This window comes from Hippoglossus hippoglossus, chromosome 15 (genome assembly GCF_009819705.1).
Source record: "Hippoglossus hippoglossus isolate fHipHip1 chromosome 15, fHipHip1.pri, whole genome shotgun sequence".
Lineage (NCBI taxonomy): Eukaryota > Metazoa > Chordata > Actinopteri > Pleuronectiformes > Pleuronectidae > Hippoglossus > Hippoglossus hippoglossus.
Genome location: NC_047165.1, coordinates 11,258,529 through 11,285,321, shown reverse-complemented (window position 1 = coordinate 11,285,321; position 26,793 = coordinate 11,258,529). Strand labels below are relative to the sequence as shown.

The 26,793-nt window shown below is 41.8% G+C and overlaps 1 protein-coding gene across 3 annotated transcripts; it reads left to right on the top strand.

The window, feature by feature from the left end:
- The first annotated feature begins 821 nt into the window (after positions 1-821).
- On the top strand, positions 822-15,253 carry ccar1 (cell division cycle and apoptosis regulator 1). Of its 3 annotated transcripts, none has more exons than XM_034607955.1 (26): positions 822-903; positions 1,823-1,981; positions 2,143-2,321; positions 2,438-2,587; positions 3,165-3,197; positions 3,440-3,636; positions 3,758-3,884; positions 4,339-4,539; positions 5,884-6,076; positions 6,229-6,373; positions 6,492-6,647; positions 6,788-7,013; positions 7,744-7,857; positions 8,192-8,358; positions 9,194-9,404; positions 10,567-10,650; positions 10,860-11,048; positions 11,134-11,325; positions 11,474-11,710; positions 11,799-11,925; positions 12,169-12,251; positions 12,341-12,481; positions 12,571-12,691; positions 12,807-12,989; positions 13,886-14,091; positions 14,192-15,253. In XM_034607955.1, the coding sequence occupies exons 2-26, from the start codon at positions 1,873-1,875 to the stop codon at positions 14,270-14,272; spliced, it is 3,852 nt and encodes a 1,283-aa protein (XP_034463846.1). In that variant the 5' UTR covers positions 822-903; positions 1,823-1,872; the 3' UTR covers positions 14,273-15,253. The 3 variants fall into 3 exon arrangements, with proteins under 3 accessions (XP_034463846.1, XP_034463848.1, XP_034463847.1); XM_034607957.1 differs by having other exon boundaries at positions 844-903; positions 4,357-4,539; XM_034607956.1 differs by having other exon boundaries at positions 844-903; positions 4,348-4,539.
- Positions 15,254-26,793: the final 11,540 nt, after the last annotated feature.

Below are 26,793 nucleotides of genomic sequence, written 5' to 3'. Positions count from 1 at the left end.
GGAATAAATGTTGTAATATAATAAAGTGACAGGTCAGAATAATAATTGTGATTGAATTAAACAGATAAAGTTCCTTGACACTGCTGCTTCCTGTTGTTCATATATAGTAACATCAACAAGTCCTCCGACACTACAAACCCATTGTAAAAAATTATAATAATACATTATATTTAAACTGATAAGAGGACAGTTCAACTATATAAACTGTATCATAAATCATCAGACGTTTAATAAACGCCTATCAAGCACCACTGGCCTCATTGACATACAATAAAATGTGTTTTCTACCAATGTCAAAGTATTATCCATAGTATTACATGGCACAGCAGATATTTTTGTTCTCCTGTAAATAACTGAAATAATATGTATCCTCTTGTAACTTAAGATGGTGAATAAGATAAGATAAGATGAGATAATCCTTTATTAGTCCCACAGTGGGTAAATCTGCCATGTTACAGCAGCAAAGAGGACAGTCAAAGATAGACATCAGTGAAGTGATAAGTAAACATGTAATACTTATAGATGCAAGGAAGTAATGAATACTGCACAGTTAAAAGAGTTAAATAAGGATCTAGCCCACATTCACTATAGTTTCTGGACATCAAACCATTGATGGTTGATCATCATCTGGACATTGTGGAGGTGGTTATATATTTCTGCAGGAGTCGTCAGTGATGGCTATAAAGGCAGAGAGAGATTTTGTTATAAGAATCTGTTATGGACAGTTAAATGGTGAAATGTGACGCAGGATCTTGTTGTTTTCCTCAGAGACAGTTTTATTGGACATATAAACTGTGTGTTTGTTGATCTCTCCCGGATCTTCTGCCCCCTGCTGCGTGGCACTGGCTCTGCAGCCCGCGCATGCGCAGAGGGTGTGTACATCGGCCGGCGTAGGGGACAGCGGTAAGCACCGACGATTATGTCTACGTCCGATCTCCTGAACATTTCATGTATATTTGAAGCGCAGTCGTTGTTTTTCGTGCAGGAGAGCTGACCGTGTGTTTTTATTCTGTGAAAACTCTCGGAGGCGCCGGTGAACACGAACTCGGGCCTCGCTCTCGACAACAAACCCAGCACGAGGCTAATCTGGCAACAAAGCTAACGACGTGCGAATGCTAAGGGTTAGCTTAGCTGTGTGTACGGCACCTGTGCTACAGCAGCCATGTTGTGTTTTAATTCTGCTGTAGCATCTCAACGAGGTGCGTTTAACCCCGTAGAGACGAAGCCACAGTTCCTCGACTTAAAGAACCGCCAGTCAGCTGCTGTTAACAACAACACTATCAGCATTAGCCAGCGCTAGCCCTCTGTCAGCTGCAGGGGCTAACACTAGCCTCTATGCTGTGTCAGCACTTATCGGACTCTAATCCAGGAGCAGTGCAGATATGAAGGACAACGTGTCCTGGCCAGTAATGTCTCCCAATGAGGAGTTTGTTCTCCCACCTACGGCCTTGTTCCCACAAATGGAAACCAGTTATAGCTCCTCAAACCCGTCTGAAAGCGTTTAGTGGCTGTGAGATAGCTAAAAGTTAAAGTCTGCTTTGGCTTGATACGACATGTTAGATAGATCCATGTAAATTCACGTCTTCGTGTCGTGTTATTCGTGCCCTGGTGCTGCCTCTCGTGTATTTTGATGTTGAAGTGAATTTTGTTTTTGGTACGTCACTGTCTTTCTGCACAACTCCATGCATCCATACTGAGGCAGGGTTTGTGCAATGACAATACGCTGCATGGGAATCATGTATTGTGTGTGATCTAAATACTCTGACCCCTGTTATCCTCTGGTCTTAGCTCTACTTGACCTAATTGTACGTTTTGTTTTTAGTGACAAGCACTGGTCTGGTGAGCAGAGCCTGCCCTTAACTTGAATGAGTCATGGCCCAATTTGGGGGACAGAAGAATCCGCCCTGGGCGACTCAATTTGCTCCCACAGCGGTGTCCCAGCCGGGCCACTCGCAGTCTCTAGACCTCAACAGCCTGCACTGTAAGTATAGCACACCAGAGGGGCAAAGCTATTTCATTACTCTTATGAAAATGTTTAACTCTTGTGTGGAAAGACTTAATCTCACTGTGTTATCACATCATCTCTCCCATGGATTTTTCTACATTTCTCTGAATGTGGTGCCTTATTTTTCGTCTCTGCAGCTATGGGTGTGCAGCAGCCGTCTATTCTGGGAGCATCTCCCTCTGTTTACTCTCAGCAGTCGGCCTTGGCTGCCGCCTCTCTCAACAACCAGTCCGCTGCAAACTATCAGCTGTCTCAGCAAACTGCTGCCTTGCAACAGCAAGCCGCCGCAGCTGCTGCAGCAGCAGCACTACAGCAGGTCAGTCGCAGCATGGTAGTCCAAAGCACAGTCAGCGAGCTGTGCAGCTTGAAATGTTTCACGTCTCACTGTTTGATCAACAACAACCTCACTCATGTACTTTTTAATGTCTATAGTCGCAGATTAATTCAGCGCTGCAGCAGTATCAGCAGCAGCAACAGCAGCAGCAGCAGCAGCAACAACAACAGCAGCAGCAGCAACAACAGCAGCAGCAGCAACCTCCCCAACAACCCCCTCAACAGCAACTGTACAGTGTACCCCATCAGGTAAAACAGGCACATTATGCTTGTCACACTTTGCTTTAGATGTTCTCATGAACATGCAAACCTTGGACATATGTCATGGTTCCCAAAATCAAGGACATTAGCATTGGTCTTAATATTTAGACATCTATTGGGGCTTTGTATACATTTAAATGTCTCAGCAAAATGGAAGACTAAAGTGTTGTTGGTAAAATAAGCATAGGTTACCTTGTACAGCACTAAATCTAAAATTCCCCTGAAATTGCACTCTTTTATAATGAGATTGAATTCACTCCTGAAATCATTATTATTGATTTTTCCACATCCTTTGGGGCTAAATATACTTTGGCAGCTTAAAAGGTTTGTTCTGAGGCAGATCATGTGAATGAAAGTGTAATTTGAGACAACTTCTCATATGACCGCGCGTTTTACATGCAGCATTAAAAGGATCTTGTTTCAACCAGCAAAAACCCTGTGGTGAACACACAATGGGCTGTAGAGAATTAATTTGAGAAAACAGGTTGTGGTGTTGTACTCTGAGCAAATCTCTTGTATCACGTGAACAAAATGTTTAGTCCTCTGTTTTGTCTTTTCTTCGCAGCTCCCACAGCCTCAACAGGCACTGCTTTCTCAGGTAATGTGCAAAAAAAACATACATCTGCCACATATTGTTTGTCTTTTCAAATATAATAATCCTGTTGTGCATTTGGGGTTAAATTAAATTAACCCCAAATTAATTGCGTTACACAAAGCTCTCATTCATATAACTTCTCTCTAATTTATTACTACATGTATATTACGATCACATAGACATGCAGCCAACATGTTTTTCAAATTAGCAGTTTTTTCATCTTTCTCTTTATTCCTCACCTTCAGCCCCCCGTCGCCATGTCCACCAGTTTGAGTCTGTCTAACCCCCAGCAGACAGCCCAGATAACTGTGTCCTACCCAACACCACGTTCAAGCCACCAACAACAGACCCAACCACAGAAGCAGCGAGTCTTCACTGGTGTCGTCAACAAGCTACACGACACATTTGGTTTTGTAGATGAAGATGTCTTCTTCCAGCTAAGGTGAATTGGTGTAGCATCTCCCAGTCGGCACTTCTTTAAAAAGGTTCAATTGAAGCTGATGTAATCTGACATGTTGAGATGGACAGAGATGTATTTATGATCAATGTATGATTGTTTTCAGTGCTGTGAAGGGGAAGACCCCGCAGGTGGGCGACAGGGTCCTAGTGGAAGCTGTGTACAACCCGAACATGCCGTTCAAGTGGAACGCCCAGCGAATCCAGACCTTACCTCAGCTAGCAAACCAGTCGGTGAGAAACTCTCAGAGGTGGCATTCATTTACTCAAGAATGACTGAACACAGTAATACAGATGGATTGCTGACTGTTTGATTTTTGGTATCGTTGTGACTGCAGTCAGTGAAGTGAGCTTCCTTCAAGTTGCTTCGTCCACTACAAAAAACACATACTTGTCTTCTTTTGTTGTTTATCCAAGGTTTAATTTATCCATTTCCAGTATTGATCTGTGTAAACACTGAAACAGTTGTTGACTCGTCTTCGACAGAGGCTACGTGTGGAAAATGTCAACATATCCATTTGAATTTTAAATATTCACAGATTCATAGATTCATTTTAAACCTTGGACAATGAATCTGTCATAGTCTGAGATTCTTAGATTTAAGTGTCTATTTTTCTTTTTGTCAAAGTTGAACTCATTCTTGTGCGTCTTTGTCTTTTATTGACTGTTTTCTTAATTTCCTTCCTAGCATCAGCAGCATCCGCAGCATCAGCAGCATCCGCAGCATCAGCATCCGCATCCGCATCAACATCAGCATCAGCATCAGCATCATCAACATCAACATCAGCCTTTACCTCAAGCTTCCCCACAGCTCGGCGGCCTTTACAATGAGCCCGGGATGCAGCTGCGCTACTCAGACATGCACTCTACTGTGGACAACAGACAAAATGTAACCACCATCCCCTGAATCTCAAACTCTTGTCTTTCTCCTTGCTCAGTTTTTTTCTTGCAACCTGGCTGTCTTTCGTAATACACATACATCTTATAGATAGATTATTTTTATACCATTACTTCAATGTTTTTACATATATATTTATATATATATATAAACTTTTCATTTAGTTTTTTGTGGTAGATAACAGCCTCTTTGTCCAGATTATATATTTTTTTTTTGTCAAACAAACTAATGTGGCCTTACTTCTGTTTTTAAGGTGGTTAAACTGAGGGATAGGCTGCTATGATAAAAATATGTTTTGAACATATTTTAGATAATGGCAGGAACAGTATACAGTGTGAAATTAGCAGTTTTATTACACTGCTCTGTGAATTCTTAAAACTACAAAAGAAACTTTGTTAATTTGCAGTAATCCTAGGTGTAAAGATTTGTTTTGAAGTACCATGTACATTAGCATCTAGCAACTGAATTGGTGCATTACCAAGCAGTGTGATGTATACAGTTTGAATAATGGTATATATAGTGTGTGTGTGTGTGTGTGTGTGTGTGTGTGTGTGTGTGTGTGTGTGTGTGTGTGTGTGTGTGTGTGTGTGTGTGTGTGTGTGTGTGTGTGTGTGTGTGTGTGTGTGTGTGTGTGTGTATATATTTCTGAATACTGTAGTGGGCTGGCCTTTTTGGTCAAGTGATTAATTCAAGGTTCAGATTCAGTTTTCTTTGAATGTTGCCAAAATTGTCTGCTCACTAAATATCTCAAATATTCTCAGAAAATTCCACTTAGTCATAAATGTAACATGACTACAGGTTTTACACTGAACATTAAACTCAAAATAGCAGATGATACTTCAGTGTGAAGTAAGAGAAATCCGTTTATTATAAAAATGTCACATGTTCAAAGTTATTCAGGTAACAGATATTATAGTGTTGCCAAGAAATGTACCATATTAGGAAGATGTTTGTGGCCCCTTGATGCACAAAAGCTTTTTTAAGATAATTATAAAAGTCTGTACCATCCTCTTACCATAGCTCACAGATATCTCATCAAGAATTTATGTTTAGCCATCACCTTTTACTGAATCTTTTATTTTCTTCACCCTATAGTGTATACAGGTTTGCATTTTGCTCCTAGCAGGTAAAAACCTGGATTATTGAGATTATCCAGATGTTCTCTGGGTTAATATTTTGTTTCACACTAGGAATCCTTTGACAGTTGCTTCATTCAAGCAGATGTTTGAACTTCTACCAGCTTTTCTTGCTAGATTTTGTAATATTCACCATCTCATCTGTTGTGTATCTTATCTCTTGGCATGTTAACATGCTTCTTTTGCTTCTTTTTTTTAGATCCAGCCTCAAGTTCCTCAAATGATGAAAGCAGGCCCCACCATGCTTCAGTCTCTACCTCCCCCAACCACATTCAGTGTTCCGGTCCAGGCTCCCCCTCCTTCCCTCCTGCAGGCCCAGCTTTCTGCTGCCTCTTTGGCCCCTCTCCTCCAAAACCCTCCTCAGCCTCTGCTGCCACAGCCGCCACCCAAAGGTAAAATATACGTCATTTAACTGGTATTGGCTATAAAGTAGTGATGATCAAACTGTTTTGGTGCAACATTGACGACAGAATCAAAGCTGTGTTCGTGCCATAGACGTGATTTTAAACAAGCTGGTCCTTTGCCGATTGTGTTTTGTCTCTAGATGTTTTCCCCGGGGGTCTGCTTCAACCCCCAGTTAGGATGATGCAACAGCCACAACCTGTTCGACGAATTGAACCTCCCCCTCGTTTCCCCAGCCGCAATGATCGAGGCCCTGAGCTCATCCTCAGGACAAAAGAAGAACGCAGGTGGGCTCTTGTTAGACAATTTCCAAGATTTTCTGATATTTGCCACTAAAAGTTGCATTGAGCTGCTGCTTTTGTTGCTTTCCTATAAATCTATACTTGCTTTTACTTAATTCATTAGCCGAGACAGAGATCGTGAACGCAGGCGATCGAGAGAACGCTCGCCCACACGCAAACGCTCCAGAGACCGCTCCCCGAGACGTGACCGCTCACCAAGACGGCCTCGCAGGGTCGTGCCTCGCTATACCGTCCAGTTTTCCAAGTTCAGCTTGGATGGGTGAGTAGATTTTGTTTTCATTTTTTCATGCTGTGAATCTGTAAACTGATCATAGTTGTCACATGTCAGGACTCTGGTGTAACAGACGGCAACCTGTCTAGTATGACTGAGGTAGAAACTGTCCTCTGTGTGTTCTCCAGCTCCAGCTGTGACATAATGGAGCTGAGGAGGCGCTATCAGAGCCTCTACATTCCCAGCGACTTCTTTGACGCTGTCTTCACCTGGGTGGACGCCTTCCCTGTGACACGCCCCTTCCAGTTTAGTAACGCCTGTAATTTCCACATCTTGCACAAAGAGGTAGATCCTCTAGTCAAGAACACAGCTGTGCTGGATCCTCCCGATGCCAACCACACCTATAGTGCTAAGGTATGACCGTCAATGAGGAATACACTGCACTAGTGTGACACTCACCTTCAGTACAATGCATGTGGCAGCCAGAGACAAAAGCTTGATGTGAAGAAAGTTCATCCCCTGTTTCTATTTCTCACAGAGAAAGTTGTAAAACCCATTATGAAATTACAATTGGACTTGGCAACAAGAAGATAATAAAATACAAAAAATCGGGGAAATGTGTATCCCAGGCACCTAAATAACAACATGAAAGTGAAATGAAAATTAGATTTCACTCCTTTTTAAATAAAGTGTAACAGCCATAAATGTAAATTAGAAATAAATACACTCATATGTTCAACACGTAGCTGAGATGATTGATGTGTTTTTGCTGGGTTTGCCCGGGCTTATGGTGCTACCGCTGCTACAGTTACGCAAGAACCATCTTTCTTTATCACATTGGATTTTTACATTAGAGCCTGACCGATAAGAATCTTTGGGGGCTGATGCTGATACCAATATTATGGAGTATAGAATTCACATACTAATATATGGGCCAACATATGTATTGAATTTTATTTTTATTTTAAATAACTGTAAATAAAAGGAAAACATAAATACAACCAATTCATAGAAGTTGAATTTAGAAAATAATTTCATTTCTTTAAATGAATGCACATCTACTCATCCAGTCAGTCAGCAGATAAATCTGTCGGGCTCTAGTTTGTTCTGTGTACTCAGTAAATGTTGTGTCTTTATTGTTCAGGTGATGCTGCTGGCTAACCCCAGTATAGAGGAGCTCTACCACAAGTCCTGCGCTCTGGCAGAGGACACCCAAGAAATGAGAGACACCTTCCAACACCCTGCCAGACTCATTAAGGTACGTCTCATCTGTTCCCTGCTTGTACCACACGCATGAGCTGACACTGATGTGATGATCCTATTCCATTGCTGAGTCTTCACAATGCGGAAGACAACTAACTGATGTTGGCTGCCATGTGTAAATAACCCTGGTGTCTTTTATATATTGTGGTGGTGGATCCTCAGAGGTGTGATTGTTCTAACATGCTACTGACCTCTTTGCTTCGGTCTATATCCTCTTTCCTTTCGCTCTTCCCACCCTCTACACTCCTTTTATCCATATTTCCCATTTCCAACTAACCTTTGCTCTGTGACTCTCCTTTGTACCCACCCATCTGTCTTTCTTCCTTCAGTTTTTGGTGGGAATGAGAGGTAAAGACGAGGCCATGGCCATCGGTGGTCACTGGTCTCCCTCTCTGGATGGAGCTGACCCAGAGAAGGATCCTTCTGTCCTCATAAAGACAGCCATACGCTGTTGCAAGGCCCTCACAGGCATAGACCTTAGTCTGTGCACTCAGTGGTAAGAGCTCACATCTCATCAGTATCTATTTATCTCATTGTTTTTGTTTGTCTTTAAACTCTGTTGTTACTAAAAACCCAAATTAAGTATCTGTAATGTGCTGTTAATTTGACTGCCTCTACACTAAATCTCATCCTGGACGTGTTGGGTGATATTGTTTTGTTTCCAATGATTATTGTGTTGTTAATTTGCTGATCATTATTTACTATTATTATTTATTGTGTTGTTTAATGTTATTTTGGCCTTTTTGTGTGTTGTCGTCTTGGCTCTCTCTTTCTGTCACACTCTGTACAAACCTGCGCATATTTCATTGTGATGAAAAACCAAACGCATGGACTTTGTGGCTGGAAGCAGTAGCCTGGACCAGAAGACACGTTCATTACTTTCTATTTATTTGTTCTTTCTGTTCTCTCTGTTAAATATCTTACATATTTAACTGGCTTTCACTTTCCCGTTTATCCTGTCTTCTCTTCGCCTAATGTAGTGCTTTAAGTGTACCCGAGGTTAAGCGCAGAGCACTCATTCATAATTGGCTGAAGTTATGATGGGGATGAATTTCGGGGGGGGTGTGAATTTTAATTTTGTGTGATTGTCTTGTCAACTTTCTCAAAATGACTGGCGTAACCTGTGACAACAGTTGGAGAGCTGCAGACTGGGTCCATTTGTCTATGCTCTGTGTTTTATGGGAGATGGGTCACTGTAATGATGTGTACGATCATTCAGTGACCTCATGGGAGGGAGTGGCTGTAGAAGGCTCGTCTTAGCAAGGCCTGCCTTTTATACTGTGCCCTGACCAGAATGTTTCTTTCCAATGCACCCTCTTCCTTTGCGACAGGTATCGTTTTGCAGAGATTCGCTATCATCGGCCGGAGGAGACTCACAAGGGGCGGACAGTCCCTGCTCATGTGGAGACAGTGGTTTTGTTTCTTCCGGATGTTTGGCATTGTCTTCCTACCCGCTCAGAGTGGGAGGTGCTGTCACGGCGACTCCGGGAGCAGCTGGCTGAGAAGCTGTCGGCCGAGCGAAAGGAGGCGGATGGAGAACAGGCACTGAACCGCTAATCCCTCTCTTCTCATTTCCGCTTCTCACAGGAAGGCACAGGAATTACAAAAAATAAGCCCCAGTTACACAACAGACACAACGCACACGTCACCATTCATGCACACAGACACCATCGCAGGCAGAATATTGTTTCGCCAAACCTCACCTAGGCTTCTTCTGTTTACTCCTCCACCCTTCCCCTTCTCCTCAGCTCCAACTCCTCCATCAGCACTCCCACCTTCCCTCACATCCAGCAGACACACACAGTGGAAGCAGTGAGACTAGGTTGTGTTGTGTAGGCCTTGATCGCAACTGATAAAACAGTTTCCAGCTCCTCGCCTTATTAATTGGTTGCTAATCTGGATGTAATCATGTTAATTCTGGCATTTTGTTGCGCATTGCATTGCTTTGCACCATACTTAATTAACCGGCTTTAATTTTGGGTGTTTGCAATTTGGCTTAGTAATGATCTCAAATAGTTTCTGAGATTTGAACCTGTGGTGCTTTTCCAGCTCTTGAATCTGTAATTCTTTTCTTAAAACTGGAATCTGTGGAGTCAGTTGCGTGTAAATGTGTATTTATTATGATTTTCACTTGTTTGACTTCAGAAAAGAGAACCTCCCCCAAGTCCTGTTTCTTGTCTGTTCTTGTTGTTGGATTCTACACTCTCATTTGGACTATATGTAGAATTTGGTTTTTCCAGGGCAGTTGGTTGGACAGAAGGACAGAGGGCTCCTATCTGACGTAGATGTATAAATCCCATAAATGCCAATACCCAATACCCCAGTCATAGATCATGGTAGGGCCACCCTATCCTCACTCCGTTCGGAGCCCAGCTTCAGTTCACCTGATGTACCTACACTCCTTTTCGACACACTCTCATTGATTTTTACCTTTTTTGTGTTCCACAGATTGATTGATTGGCAGCTGGGGGGCATTTCTGTTGGTTTTCATAAGAGCTAGAAACCTGTGTACGCTTCAGTAGCAGTGGACTTAAACACAGTCGAGAGCTCACTAGGACGAGACAATGAAAGACAGATGTGACCTTGCTTCTTGCACGGATCAACTTTAAAGTTCACAGAGGCCTTGAATGTGTTGCTGACGGTTTTCTATCCCACCTCTCTCTGTCTCTCTGCCTGTCTCTATCCTAATGATTTTCCCGTAAAGGAGGAAGAGGAGAAGGATGAAGGCGAAGCGAAGGACGTTTGTATTCCTACTCACTGGACTAAACTTGACCCGAAATCAATGAAGGTGAGGTTCAAAGAGAACATCTCCACACTGATAGTTTGATGTGTAGTTGAACTATCTGTGTAGAGCAGACAAAGAATAATCCCTTAACATCTTTTAAAAAATACAGCTTTTTTTATATTTTGTTGGTAGAAATGAGTTCACATCAGTTGAGCGCAGATAGTTGGGTCATAGCACAAAGCGTAAAGTTTCTCTGATTTCTCTCCCTTTAGGTAAATGACCTGCGAAAGGAGCTGGATTGTCGCTCTCTCAGCTCTAAGGGGTTAAAGTCGCAGCTGATCGCCCGCCTCACAAAGCAGCTGAAGGTGGAGGAGCAGGTGGAGGAGTCCAAAGAGCCTGAGAAACCAGAGAGCAAAGTGGCAGAGGAAGAGGAGCCAACTCGCACCGAGGAAGACCGAGAAGTACAGAGAAATTAATTCATTTTGATAATTCTGTGGAAATGAGTTTAGAATATGCTTCTCTAACTGCCGTGTTCTTCTCTGTTAGGAGGAGGAAAGGAAGAGGCTGGAGGAGATTGAACGCCAGCGCAGAGAAAGGCGCTACATCCTCCCTGATGAACCCACCATCCTCGTGCACCCCAACTGGTCAGCCAAGAACGGCAAATTTGACTGCAGTGTCATGTCCCTGAGTGTGCTACTGGACTACAGACTGGAAGACAACAAGGAGCACTCTTTTGAGGTGAGATTTACTGTCATTTTACAAGTATTTGAAATATGTGAACATGTGCTTTATTATTGTTTTGGTAGGCTGATAGCATCAGTTTTGATTGTTATTAACAATTTTGCTCATTTAAGTTGGTAATACATCTTCCTTTTTTTCTGTCCAGGTCTCCCTATTTGCTGAGCTGTTTAACGAGATGTTACAAAGAGACTTTGGGTACCGCATATATAAAGCCCTCGCTGCTATTCCCGCCAAAGACGAGAAGAAGGAAAAGGACAAGAAAGCTAAAAAAGAGGCAGAAAAGAAGGAGACGGAGAAACGGGAAGTCAAGAAGGAAAAGGAAGAAGAGAATGAAGAACCAGCCATCAAAAAAACCAAAGAGGATGAGGAGGACAAGAAGAAGGTCAGCCATTCCCACCTGTCTGCTGTTTTCAGTCTGTCATTTGCTCAACGAATGATGTGTGTTTTAATGCATTTGTGTTTTTAATCAGTTGGATGAAAAAGCTGTGAAAAAAGAAGAGTCTCGTGATGAAGAGGAGAACGAAGACGATGGCAGCACGGCCAATGCTGAAGAATACGACCCCATGGAAGCTGAAGATGCAGACGATGACGATGACGGTACTGCACTCTCTTGTTTATGAATTTGATTTCCCACAGTAAGATTTGGTCAATGATGAGAAATCATGCACCACGCTGAGCCTGTGATGGATCAAACAGTTTCTGAGACCTTCATTTGTGAAAACATCTGTTTCTTTCTAAATCTTTCTTGCGTTCACACTATTTAGCAGTTAATAAAGTTGTGAGTCAACAGTTTAATTACACTGACAGATAATTGACTAATGTGCTCCATTGTTTTCTTAGACAAGGACGATGATGACTCAACTGACAGGAAAGATCGCAAGGACGACCGCAAGTCATCAAAAGAGAGGGCCTCCAAAGACAAGGTTGGTTGGTTGGTTGGCTGTGAATGCCTTTTTTTTTTCTTTTCTTTTTAATAACTGTTATGGTGTTAACATGGTTGTTGTGTCACCAGGAAAAGAAGCAGATGGTCACATACAACAAGGAGCTGCTGATGGCGTTCGTCTACTTTGACCAGAGCCACTGTGGCTATTTGCTGGAGAGAGACCTGGAGGAGATCCTGTACACACTGGGACTGCACTTGTCTCGTGCTCAGGTGAAGACACACACACACACACACTCTCTAACGAATGTACATCAACGTACAGCTCAGAAAAACGGACTTCTCGACTTGTTTGTTTCCAGATAAAGAAGCTGTTGAACAAACCGGTGATTAGAGAGTCTTGCTACTACCGTAAATTGACAGACAGGGGAAAGGATGAACCCATTCCCTCCATTAATGAAGCTCCGATAGAAAACCTCACAGGTAACATCATGTTTTTGTTTCTATTTTAAATCTATCATGAAATTTATGTAAAATGAGCAGAGTGACGGTGTTGCTGTTCCCATCGTTAAAGTTCTTCTCTCTCTCTTTCTGTCAGGTAACAGAGGAGCACTTCCTATTCTGAAAGCTCGTGCTCAGTCAGAGACCAGCGAGTCTGGTAATCTGATCGTCTATAACGGAGCCATGGTCGACATCGGCAGCATAATGCAGAAACTGGAGAAGAGTGAGAAGTCAAGAGAGGAGATAGAACAGAAACTCATGGTGCAGGATGTCAAAATGGGTATGATTCAAACTCCATTATACTGCAAATGTTGTTTTTTTGGAAACCATCTTGAATTGCAAGCTACACTCTGTGTCAGAAGTCCAACAGGACAGTGATCTGGCTCAATTTGAGTTTTGCTACAGAAACACCCAGTCTCACCTCGTTCAGGTTTCTTCTTTCTGGGATTCCTGTTGAGACATGGACTGGAATATTCACACCAACCACAGCATACAAATGATAAACGGGATCTAGCAGTATTGGTTTTTAATGTGAATTAGCATTAAAGAAACAAGCAAAAATGTGCCTTTTTATAGACTTAACAGATTTAACTGACCCACCAGGGAAGGAAATGTGTCCTGGCTTCACACATTAACACAATAATCTGAGAATAAACACAATAAACAAAGACAGGTGACACAACAATATATGTGCAGGAGATAATACAGTTTATGTTGTGTGGTACAGTGATTGTTGCCGGCAGCATATTATTATTCTGGCTGTTTTGTCAGCTCCAGTCATTTGTGTTGCTGTAGTCAGGTTAATGAACCTGGTTAATGATGATAAACACAAGGATAGCGAGTTTGGATGTTCTGTGACCAAATCCTTTTGTTTCATTACAACTTATCAGACAGGGTTCTGTACATGTAGCATCAACATTGTCTGTGAAATTCATTGTGATTAATGTTTGTTTTGACACTTGACACTGTTCACTGCCACACAAAGTGAAAGTGATGGTATTGGACATGCATAATTTAGCAAGCTTGTTCAACAAAGCGAAAAGACAGAGCTTGAAAATCCAACTCTACTGAGATGTTGTATAGTTTTTTTCAAATGTCTTTTCCTCTTGACGTCCACTGTGTCTAATTGTTTTTATGTGTAACTGGGCCTCTAACTTGTGTTGTGTTCCCTTGCAGATGAAGATGCAAAGGTTAAAGCGCAGTTGGAACAAGCTAACAAAGCTTTATCCAGGGAACTGGAGGAGGTGAAAACCACTCTGGGCCAAACTGAGCAGAATCTGAAGGCCGAGGAGGAGCAGAAGACCACCTACCACAGCCAGATTAGCAAGACGTGCAACTCCTTGATGACCACTGTCAAAGGGCTGATGTCGGTGATGAACAAGGTGCACCATTTTAAAAAAGCACTAAACTGCTCTTAATCTGTTTCTTTTTTTTAAAGAGGTAAGATCACGTTCACCGACTTGCTTTCTCTTTCTCTCTCAGGATCAGAAAGCCGACGCGTCTTTCGAGGAAGTCCTCAGCGATCACAGTCGGTTGTCTCAAACGAACGGCGCTGATGAATGACGGACACCTTTTGAAATGAATGACGCAAACCTGTAACACTGATTATCTTAAGAATTGTAAATATTAACTAAACATGCATAAGTTGTTAATTTGGACCTATTGTCTCCCAAATACATGTATAAATTAATTAATTAATTAGTTCCCAGTGTTAATTTGACCACAGTTTCCGTGTACTATAGATTTTGTTTGTGACGACTTGCTTTTCTTAACTTGAATAATATTAACAATGTCGGAGCTTTGAAAGGCTTATTTTCATAGTTTAAGTAAAGTTTGGTCGCTTTCTTTTGCTTTCGCTTTGTTATGGCCAATAAAATGCCACATTGTAGATTTAAATGCCAGTATGTGTGAGTTGTACTTCTCAGAGATTTTTTTTTCTTCTAATGAGCAATAAGGATGCTATTTATGTGCGAGAGAATTCATTAAAAAAATATATTTAAAATAAACTAATTTTGAAAGGACAAGGTGGGAAGGGACTCTGACGAAAGAGAGTTTACTTTTGAAATTCCTCCTCATCTGCTGTGTAACCACAACTGTTGAGTTAACACTTTCAGTTTGCAGTTCTTCTTCTTGGCTGATTTAACTGGTTTCTGCTGTTTCTTGATTGTTTAAACTCACAGCTATGCATGGTTCCTGTCTCTTGGGCATTTTTGCCGTCGGCACCTCCTGACTGTATCCATCCACTGCTGCGCTGCCACTCACAGTGCTTCATGTTTTACTGTGACGAGCATCCGTCTCGTTTTTCTGACAAAGGAAAACTACACGCGAGCCAAAAACGATATAAGCTCAATGAATGTGCGTTCTGCTGCGGAGACGTGAACATTTTGAAATCCATCTCTGAAATGTGTGTGTTGCTTTGGATTGTTGTAGAGATGAGCCACACTAATATTCAGATGTGCTCCAGAGCAGGTGGTTTTATTTTTCTATTGAAGATGTACACAATGGATGTCTTGTGGAAGAGTAAAGTGGTTCATTTTAACACTACACTGTGTCTGCGTTTTTTCCACCATAATAATAATTAACCGAGTGATTGCTCAGATCTGGTAGATAATTCTCCCCTTGTAGACATTATGAACTTTCACAGCGCGTGTCTCTTAACATTAATAATGACTTTGTTCTATTTGATTGTTCCAGGAAGTCATGAGCCAGCACAGTACCATGATCCACCTAATGCAGCGAACAGCTAAATGGAAATCAACCATAACTATTTACCGTTTACACCTATCATGGCACATTTAAACATCTCCTGACAAAACTACGTTGAAACTATATAATGTGAACTTGTGAAGAGACAATTCATTATCCTGCTGTGGTATGCTGCACCGCTCACCAGCAGGTGGCAGCAGACTCCATAGCTATAGGACACTGGTCATTGACTGAAAGAAGTTGCTCTCCCCTCTTCTTCCAGTGAGATTTACAAGAAGACGGTATTTGTTTTTTCTTAGTAGACATTTTGACTGGTCATAGTGGGAAAAGCTCAAGTATTACCACTGATGTTAACTATGTCCCTGTTCCCTCCATGTCCCAGTGAGACAGAAAACTGAACACCTGCCAATACGGATAGATAAATGTACTTTATTGATCCCTAATTGGGAAATGATTGTGTTACAGCAGCAACTCAAGGGCATTGCACATAGAGCGAAATTGCAATAAAACAGATTCTAAGAATTTAAATAGCTCAAAACATAAAATGTACTAAAAACTGCATACACCCCAAGTAAATGATACACAATAAAGTACTAGAATACACAGTAAAGTACTAAATACAATAGAACAACGAATAAACTTATAAACAAGAGACTAAATACAAGAGAGGACAAACTGAACAAGAGACAAGTGTGTAAAGTTGCAGTTGTTATAAAGGACTGCACCAACTCATTGTAAATCCATTCCTGATGTAGAACGGTGAAAGTCATGTTTTTAGTACCAGCTAGCAGGCAAGTGCTTTACCATATCCACTTGTTCAAATCTAAAAATGGTCATAGATAGTAATTTATCTGTTGACACCGCTACGGACAGCAACTCGCAGTTTAACACATCCACCATTTTGTCAAGATGTAGGCCGAGGAAAATTTGACTGACATCTTTTATTTTAGTGATTCCCTAAAAGGCCTCTGAAGTATCTCTTAATTTGGGGATTTGTAAATGTCGTTTTTTTTCTGTGATCTGTTATACAAGTTATCCACTGCACTTAATGTCTGCATTTTACTTTAACTCTACGCAAATGACTAATTTCTGTGTTGTCCTCCCTTTGAGAACTTAATCCTTCACTGGTGATACTTTGATACTCTGATCTGGCGTCTACATTTTTCACAACACCTTTGACATGAACCTTGTTCTTGGCGTCTCGTTGTTTCAGATTTATCAATGATAAAGACAACGATGTCTTCAAACTTATTGAAAGTGTGTTTAGCTGCAAAGCTGTGCACCTACTGAAAAGTGAGTGCAGAAAATTGAGACTCCATTGGAATATAGGCTATTGAAGATTGACTGCCCTTTGACCAATAAGTACATATTAGTAAAGTAAAGTTCATCATCTCTGGAATAACATTTTAATGTTGGCAAGGTGGAGGAAACGTTGAGGCCTTCACATTGAGAAAACTAAAATGTATTTGGAATAGAGAGCCTAGGAGGTGTAATGGAAAAAAATGAATGCACATAATTAGATACGTTATGGTAAAATTGAAAGCAGCTATAGTCTGGGGGATAACATGAGAGACTTGGGTTCAGTATTTCTAAAATCTGTGACTCAGATATATGAGGCGCTCTATTATACTTTCAACAGGCTTCAAACGCTCTATATGCTGAAGCAATTATTTTTTAAGAGAAACAGACCTGAGACAAAAAAACTTTCTTTTTCCTTCCCGGCCTGTGACTGGACCATCAGGTGCAGGACCGGGGGGGGGGGGGAGCAGCACGGAAACATGTCACTTTGTGACAAGCATTAAAACAGATGAGGTTAGAAATCAGTCAAATGGCCCTTGAAGCAAGTTCCCAGGACGGTGAAGCACAGATCAGAGGGCGAGAGTTACTTCACACCATTTGTCAGGAATAGTATCCCTGCAGTGGTGGCAGGAAAACAGAATATCATGGGTGTAACCAGATGTAGTTCAGACAAGGAATATTAATTATGTGGCACATTGTCACTGGAGGTTGTTTGTCAGAGGGACAGGGTTCTGCCTCTCAGCATCTTGTAGGTGATTGACCTTTGAAGCTTTTGTTCTTTGAGGTGTCGTTTTTATTATTTTTGTCGTTTTTGGGACTTCCCGTCAGTACTCGGGACTTTTCCTCTCCCACAACTCACTTACTGTCGTAGATTTCCGCCCATATTGTTGTGAAAACCGACCCAGAGACTCTTTCCAGATGCCAAGTCTAGTCACTGCTAGTTCAAGAAACTTTTTATTGACTGAGACCTTGAACCTTTTTTTTGTTACAGTGATGAATCTTGATTTCACCCCAGGTTTTCACTTAAACCCACTGGTCCAATGTCACACCGGGCTTCACAAAGGAGCTACAGCTGTGAAAGTGACGGCAGAATTTATTCCCACCCAGACTGAGACCTACTTCACATATTTTTCTAGCAGGAAACATCTCTGTCTGTTTCCAGCAGCTTGTCTATGTCACTTCCCAGAGAACAATGACTATCTGTCACCCAGTACTTTGGTTATGTGGCTGCTTTTGTCCCGGTATCGTGCTCTGAATACTTGACAAACAAACCTCACTTGTCCCCTGAGGAACCACATGCACGCTCCTCATCCCTCACGCAGCAGCTGTGTGTGTGCGGGTGAATATGTGTGTGGGGTATTTGCACTTGGACGTGCACGTTTATATTTATGCATGCACATGTGACGTGTGTGTAATTAGACCCCACCGCAAAGAGCAGGGCAGGTAACCCCACTCCGAGGCTGCGACAGAAGGCTTTTGTGGCCTCCTCCCTGCCCCTCGTCTTTACCACCACCACCCCCTGTTCCCGCCCTGCTATCAAAGAGCTGCTGCACTCACAGGCCAATCTGCTGACAATCAGGCTGATTCAAAAGCGGGTCAGAGTTTCTAGAAGTGGGGGCAGACGGGGTTAGTAAAAAGGGAGTTCGGTTTGGTAACTGATCACGTTTCCACTTACACCCACTTCAGTGATCCTCGCTTTTTGTGTAAATCAGACCTCTGAAGTCTTTGGATGCGGTTATGGAGCAAGTGCAGAAGAAGCATAACGTTACTCCTGTATCGTTGTAACTTAAAGGGATAGTAAACCGAAAAATGAGAATTCACTTATCATCTACTCACCACTATGCCGATGGAGGGCTGGGCGAAGTGTTTGAGTCCACAAATGAGTTTCAGGGGCAGCCAAATCCAATAAAATTGAAGTAAATGGTGACCACTTCTTGCAACATAAAAAAACCCCATAAAATGCCTCCATACTGCTCCTGTGGTGTCATCCAAGCGTCCATAAGCCCCAAAATTCAAATTCGACTCGAAACGGCGTCATTTACACCGTGTTTTTAGCCTTTTAAACTAAAAACATGGTGTAAATGAAGTGTTTCGAGTCAAATTTGAATGTCGTGGCTTATGGATGACACCACAGGAGCAGTATGGAGGCATGCTAGTTTTTTTATGTATGAAGAAGTCAATTGTATTGGATTTGGCTGCAACGCTGTTTACCCCTGAAACTCAAAAAGTGTTTTGTGGACTCAAATACTTCACCCACCCCTCCATGGGCATAGTGGTGAGTAGATAATGAGTGAATTTTCATTTTGGGGTGAACTATCCCTTTAAACTAATTCTTATTCTTCATACGCTTGTAGATCTGTTTAAATTCTCACCCTCTCCCTCGCCAGCACTTTGGCAAATCAGTGTTTTCCATTAACACCCTCTGTCCTCCGTGCATGTCAAAAGTTCAGACGTCATTATCATGACAAAAGCAGCCACCCCCCCCCCCCCCCCCCCCCCGCCTCACACGCAGCCTGCAGAATCCCAATGTGTCGGCTTTTCAAGACCTGTCAGGAGTCGCTGTTTGTTAGCTCTCTGCTATTGTCTCTGGACAATCCTGCCGCTGATGGTGACACGATAAGACAAACAAATTCAGGTCTCGGCCCAAATGAAGCCAAACAAAATGATGAGTTATGAACCTCTGTTGGTGTTTTTGTGTCCAAATAGAAAGACAGATTTTAACCTCAGAATGAATGTCAAGTAACTTAACCACCAACTGCGTCCTTTAAACACACAGCGACAACAAAGCCTTTCTCTCAGCTGAACTCTCTCTCACCTCAAACACTGTACAAGATTTATTCTTTGCTTATGATTGTCTCGCTGTATTGTGCAGCACAGAGTTGAATTTCCTGGGCAATGATTTGTGATAGCGATGAGTTAATTCGGCAACAAATGACCCCGCTTCCCTCACACATCCCCTCAGGGTAAATAAGCTTTTTCTCACTCTTTGCACATCTCTGAGTTTGTCCAGGAATGTTTGTAACCACTCAAGTCATACAAACAAGTCAACCACCCTCTTATGCGCTGTTTGATATTTCAGGTAATTGATACATGAGGAGCTCCATTGAGCAGCTCTGTTTGTTTCCCCCCAGCAGCCTGTGCTGGAAAAAAATAAGGGGGGCCCCTGTTCAGGAACTGCAGGAACCCAGTTTCCGAAGGAGCTGCACAGCAAAGTGGTGCAGTTGTTGAGGAAATGATCCCCCCCCCCCTCTCAAAGGCCTTTCCATGGGAATACTGGGTTTCAGTGTGAGAAGGCTCCACGGTTGTTTTTGACAGCAGGTCTCTGGGGCATCTCACAGGAACGCCTCGCCCCTGCGCCGAGTGAAAGGCCAACGCAAGACCATTAAGGACCAGGAGGGCATCAGCTGTCCTCTGTTAGTGCAGAGCGTTGCTCTGAGTGATTGGACATTTTCAGGGCTAAAAAATCAGGTGGCGCTTTAATGCAACAGTACACCGCTTCCCATCAGTTTGAATCAAGTTTCACATTTCACCGGTTAACAATAGTTACACAAAGCGCAGCATTCATCCCGGCTTAGCATCTACACTTTGGGGGGACAAGCAGATATTCTCTAATTGCCACTGCATGCTGCCCTTAAGGAAAGTATGTCACTCAATAAGATAATCATACAGTGGGAACTCTGGATTGCCAGCATCGGCTTGCAATTCGGAAAAACAAACATTTCCATTGTAAAATTGCATAGCTGGGTCCGACACGGTGCATGCAAACATGGTTTACACATCTACATTTACTTACGTGTGTTTGTGTGTGTGTGTGTGTGTGTGTGTGTGTGTGTGTGTGTGTGTGTGTGTGTTTGGTAAACACAGGAAACATTTCCATTCATGCCAGCTGGTACAATAAGTATCAGTAAGCTGGAAAGCTGCAGGTGTGCAGGATCAGCAGAGGCCAATTTAAAATATCTGTAACAAATTGTCAAACATGTGAGTCAACGCTTGATTTGTATTTGTAATTAGTTTCTTCTGTCTTGAATGAATGTCAGTTTATCTCATAAAAAGCTGTAAAATAATACCAAAACAAACTGATTGACAAAAGCTCTGTCTACATATATTAATGTACATAATTCTGACTTCAGAGACAAATTATTTTACTTCGGCCAAGAGGCTAAACATCCATTGTTAAAGTAGCCCATTGTGTATGTCATTAGACTTGCATTCATAGATTTTTGGCCACTTGGAGGCAGCGCAAACAACCTGTGACAACTTTAGCATAAATTTGGATAAGTGTTTCAGGCCATGTCCTGACCAATAATCGCAATAATCTCTTTTAACTCCGTATTTGGTCTCCACCAACTCCTGGAGAAAATATCGGACTTATCTGATATCAGCTGCTTAAATGCCGTTGCTCGCTTTGTTTAGTCAGCTGCTTGGTGTTGAGCAGTTAGCACTCTGTGGGCTTGTTGAGCTTTTTAAAAGACATTTTTTGGAAAATATGCTGCTGGATGTGTCTGGAATCGATGCTTAAGAGAATGGAGTGTGAATCAGAGGGAACTGAGGACGGTAAGGTTGAAAAACATAATCCTCTGTGTGTTCGTCACACAAATACAAGTACAGGAACTAGACCCATTGTTAACACAGAAATATTGATTATTGGCGCTTTAAGGATGAAAAAGCTCCCCTCTGCATCCTCCAGCTCTCCTTCCTGCACTTCTTCCTTTCTCAAAGCCATAAAACTGTAAACTCTTAGGCCAGGAAGTCACTGTGAGGCATTTCCTGCATATTTTACATTACCTTGAAGCAGGGGTCGCTGGGAACAGCGGAAACATGCTCTTCCTAACGGTGTCCGCTTTGTGTTCTTCTTGCACGTATGTAAACATCTACAGTGTAATAGAAATATGTTACTTCATGTATGTGCCTCTGGCTAAATAACTATGTATATTTATTTCCTCCACTCGCAGCGCGTTCCACTAATGAAGCTCATATGCTGCACACGTCTTTGATGTCACATTACCATAGAGGCTTTCAGGCTCTGCTTCATCAGTTCAAAGCCTCGGCCATTTAGATCCTGGTTTAATTTAGCCTAGTTAGTTGCTGCCTGGGTTTTAATTTGGTGACAGGTGACACATCACAGACCGGAATAAACCTTGAAGTTGGTGAAGTCTGCCAATCATTTGATGGCGACTGATTTATGCTGCGTTTAGAGACTAGGTCTGAAGCCAAGAGGCTGGTGCACATGAGCTGAATGCAAAAAAAAGTTGTTGACAGCTGGTATTTTTTTTACTAAGTATGAACATGAAATGAATCCAGGGAAAATCCAAAAGTCCTGCACTCATGGTCCTCTTAAAACCAGTTTTTCGTCACAATGGGGAAGTTTTTCATAAAATGATGTAAGTTTATCTTTATACAAATATGCTTTACAACAGTTTTTTCTTGCCCATTACAATTCTCTGTGTCCAGGTTGATATCTTCAAATTATTAGTTTTGTCCAAATGCAAAAGATTCATCAGTTTCATTCAGACAAATGAACGAAACCTCTTTCTCTCTACTATTTTATCTGTTTACCCACAACTTGGGCCGTAAAAAAAATCTTTCACACGGGAATAAAGAGAGCTACTTGGAAACAAAAAGGGACTGTTATGTCTTTACGGATCTGTTGCACCTGTGAACTCAGTGGTGTGTACAAGGACAGTACACAAACAGTGCACAAAGTGTGAAAGAAAGGCGAGACTAAACCTACCGACCCTCGTGCACTCTCACACAACCTCAAAGTGTAGCTGTAGACTTCTCTCACATGGCTGTGATCTTTAGCATGTCCACAGGGTCTTCTTCCATGTGTGTGTGTGTGTGAATGTGTGTGCACGTGTAGGTGGAAATCATCACTCACCACCTTCTAACACCCTGTGCGGAGCTCAAAGTGACTGTAAATCTTTCTTTTCTCTCTTTCTCTTTGTTAGAATGCCTTCTTGTATAAAGGCAGCCCTCCTCCTCTCCTGTAGCCTAAGTGCTTTGCTGGATTTCCTCTCTCTCCTGGACTTATTAGAACAACATGAGTCAATTACAGTCCCGACTTAAGTAATCATGTTTTACGGCAAAAGCCACCATCATTATGTTTGTCTGGCTGCCTACTGACGCTGTGAAGTGATTCGCTACTGCAGGTTTCACTTAAGATGTGCATTGATTTGTGCTGTGGAGCACTTGAGCGTGAATACATTACTGTCTAAAATGTCTTACACACTGAAGGGACTGAAGCCAAAAGATCCCGGTCTGCCTTTGATCGCTGCTGCGATGCCAGAGTGCTGAAATAATGAAATCCTAATAACAGAGTACCAGGACTGATGTTGGGACATGTTCACTCAGGCGTTAAGATTAAAAAAAAGAACTTGACAAAGAGAATTGATGAATGAATTACGTTTTGGATCCGAGAGCAAAGAGGTTCACCTGAATGTTTTAAAGTTGAATCTTCAGCTTGTTTAAGCAACAGTTTGACATTTTGGGAAATATGCTTGTTGTTTTCTTGAGCTGAAGCTTGGAGGCAGTTAGCTTAGGTTATCATGAAGACTGAAAGCAGGTGAAATAACTAGCCTTGCTCCTGCCAAAGTTCTAAAAACAACAGCAACCATAATCTTAACTAAGTAGCCTTGCACATTGGTTGTTGTTTATTTAATCTGGAAGGAGCCAGCCTAACTGTTTACCCCTGCTTTCAATATTTATGCTAAACTACGCTAATTGCATCCTAACTACATTGTTAACATAGTTGTTTGTGACCATAATGTTTTTTTCCCCCTTTATTGTCTTATTCCCTTCAAAATTGTAAAATATCACCTCACATGTCCAGTTAGAGTTGCCAGATAGGAAATGTCCAAGCATCGTACCAGATGCTTAAAATGATCATATTTTGAGGAAAATTATCGGACCCGACCAGAGTAGGGGTTGGACGCTCAATACCGATGTTTAGAAGCTGTGTCGAGAATCCGAAAGGGCAGTTGTTTTGAAACATTGCTCTAGAATGTGCTTCAAAATGGTCATGTCACGTTACCATGGCTAAGTGGTGCTTTGGTGCATCACACCGTAGGTAGAGCTATGGGTGTGGTTCTGGAAGTCGAACGTATCTTGCAAGTCAGCAAATCATTGCATAAGATTATAAAGATTATAAATGTGATTAAGCAGACACTGTCGTCAAGTTCATCATCTCAAGCATGATTGGCTGAAAAGACGTCACATGAGAAGAGATGCGTAAACACAAACGTGATCCATATGTTACTATCCAGATTACAACTGATAATACTAAGTGTCACAAATTATTGTACATCATGGAAATTTCCACATTATTGATCGTTCAGAGGGCAAAATTATTGTACATCTGACAACACTGTGTCCGGTACATATAAGGCTACAGCTAGTCACCTAAGTCACTTTAGCTAGCTACTTTAGTTTAGGGGGGAACAGCCAGCCTGGCTAGCACATAACTTCAGAAATCATCTACCACAAAGCATGTTGTTTAATCTTTTTTTGTGAATGATTGATTATTGTACCCATTAATCTCACAGTGGCGGCGTTGGTGGGTGGATTTTGTTACCTGTAGTCAGAGCCAGACCAGCTGTTTCCTCTTCTTTTCAGTCTTTGCACTAAGCTAACTATCTGCAAGCTGTAGCCATATCTTTAGCACGTATATTTCCTAAAATGTCAATCTATTCCTATAAATATGCTCTGGAGGGGTTTAAGGAAGCAAATACGAGTGTTGATGACAAATAGCATGTCCAGCTAAAGACATAATAGCGATCAGTCATAGCTGTGAAGCCTCGTTTCTCAATGTCGAAATCCTCATACCTTCTCTGGAATACCAATATGACAGGTAACTGGACAAATGGCCTATAACTGACCCTAATGACCTCTGACCTCTAACATATGAGGCAGCACCGACCCTTTCTGTTTAAATGCCTCAGAGCCATCCCAAACCCAACAATGAGGTGATACACCCTCTAAAACACAAGACTTATTTCACTAATAAAAGTGAAGGTTTTACTCATGCAGAAGTTATACTACGTACATATTGGCTCGTGAGCAGGAATTCTGCTGAGGACTGGTGACTATTTGGGTCATATTTATTCTTGGCATGGTGGTAAAGGGGAAGCCTTCTGGGGCTGTTTTAGTCAGAAAATGTCCCAAGAGCCAAGATCTTATAGCAGGACCAGATGTTTTAGTTAGTATGTAGTGACTCAAACTTTAGGTTCAGGATTGCGGTTCATTTAAATTATCATATTGAAAATATACACTGTGATCACATCAAGGTCATAGGCCTAGTCAGAGACACCTGATACTACTTTGAAATTGCTTCAATGCACAGCACGAGGTAGAGATGTGTATGCTAATTGAAAATCAGAGGCGGGAGTGGAGGTTCTCATGTAATTATGGAAACTTGGTGAACTTTGCTTCTTGATAATCAGTCCCACCAGCAGACTAAACATTTGGAAGAAAGAGCCCTCACATTTTAAATGCAGGACAGGCCGGCGGGTCAGGTCCCATTGTCCATGCTCAGATAAAAAACAAAGTGTGCGCCAATATTTTTATCTGGAGGAAGTTCATGGTTTCAAACAGTGAGAGCATTTCTGTAAACTTCCATGTAATGCAAACAGTGCAAAAATGTTTTTGTGGTCTGGACCTTTTTGTGTAATACCAGGCATGCTTTGTGTTGTACTCGTACTCGTATTGGCCACAAGTCATTGTATTTTAATAAAACAGATCTGCGAAGCAAAAAATCTTAAAGCTTTTGTTGAAATTAAGTTAAACTCTTTCACAAACACTTTCCTTTTTCATTTTCTTAACCCTGTTTCCCTGTTTTGTGTCTATGATGGTTTAAGGCGCATTCCATGCAAATGCAGCACTCCCTTTTTGACTCGCTGGGACTTTTGTTGCATTACCCATCTCTCTCCCCTCATTTCCTGTCAGGTCTCTATTGTCCACGATCTAATAAAGGCAGGACATGCTCAAGAAAGTACCATCTCTTCTTCATATCTAACAGTCTCTGCTTGTGTAAAGACTTGTGAGCTTGCAGCTATTGGGTCATTAAGATATTTCGACCACAGATCACAACTAACAAATCGTTTTTAAAGGTATAGTTTGACATTTTTGGTGGGATTAAGATAAAAAGATTGATTTAGCTCTTACTCTGTATCTTTAATATGTAGCTGCAGCCAGTAGCCTACAAAGATGGGAAACTCCTTTAAATGCAGAAAATTACCATAAACTATCCTGGAAGACTTAAGTACATAAGTGTGTCCTTATGTGCAAAATGGGGGACCATTCATGAATAACCTGTTCCAGAGAGCGGAGAGGTCCAAAACTCCACAGATTATTGTTAAGGTTGAAAAAATAACCCTAGTTACACAGTATGACTGTATTATATATTTCCTGTAATCCAAAGACTTTTTATGACTGAACTATGTCATTTTATGGAAATATTCCAGATGTCTTTTGCATCATTTAGTACATATTTCCTCAAAATTCAACCTGACAGGTTTGGTGTCTTTGGAAACTTTGGGATCTCCTCAATGCTCTGTGGGCTTTAACAAAGTTTTGCTGCACTGCAGGAATTTGCAATGACTGTGGAAGTTGGTCTGAGCTAGCAGTGTTTAAAATTATGATCAAAAGCTTTGAGAATCCTAAGCCAGTAAAAATCTCTACAACTCTCGTCTCATTATCTCTCGCAGAATCTTTACAAGTTTTCCCTTTTACCCCCCCAACTTCACTTGACTCTGCTTCCCCGGGAGAGGCAGCACATAATTCATCCTGTGTAGGCCGAGGTGATGTATTCTTTTCATGTACAGAGGAAGCGCAATATCCTGTTCCCACATGGGCTCTAATACCACACTGAGGCACACTGGTCCCTGGCCTTTAAGGGGCCTTAGTGCTCCTGAAACCAAAGCCACAGGCTTTCTGGGACTGTGATATATGAGGTGTCTGTGTTTCTGTGCTGCAGACTCTCCCTGTTACAGCCTCAGTAAAAACAGGGCCTAATGGGGTCCCTCTTTTCAGAGCACAGGAGGGTATGGTTCTCATTTCAGCTGCAAATATGCTCCCTGTGGTAG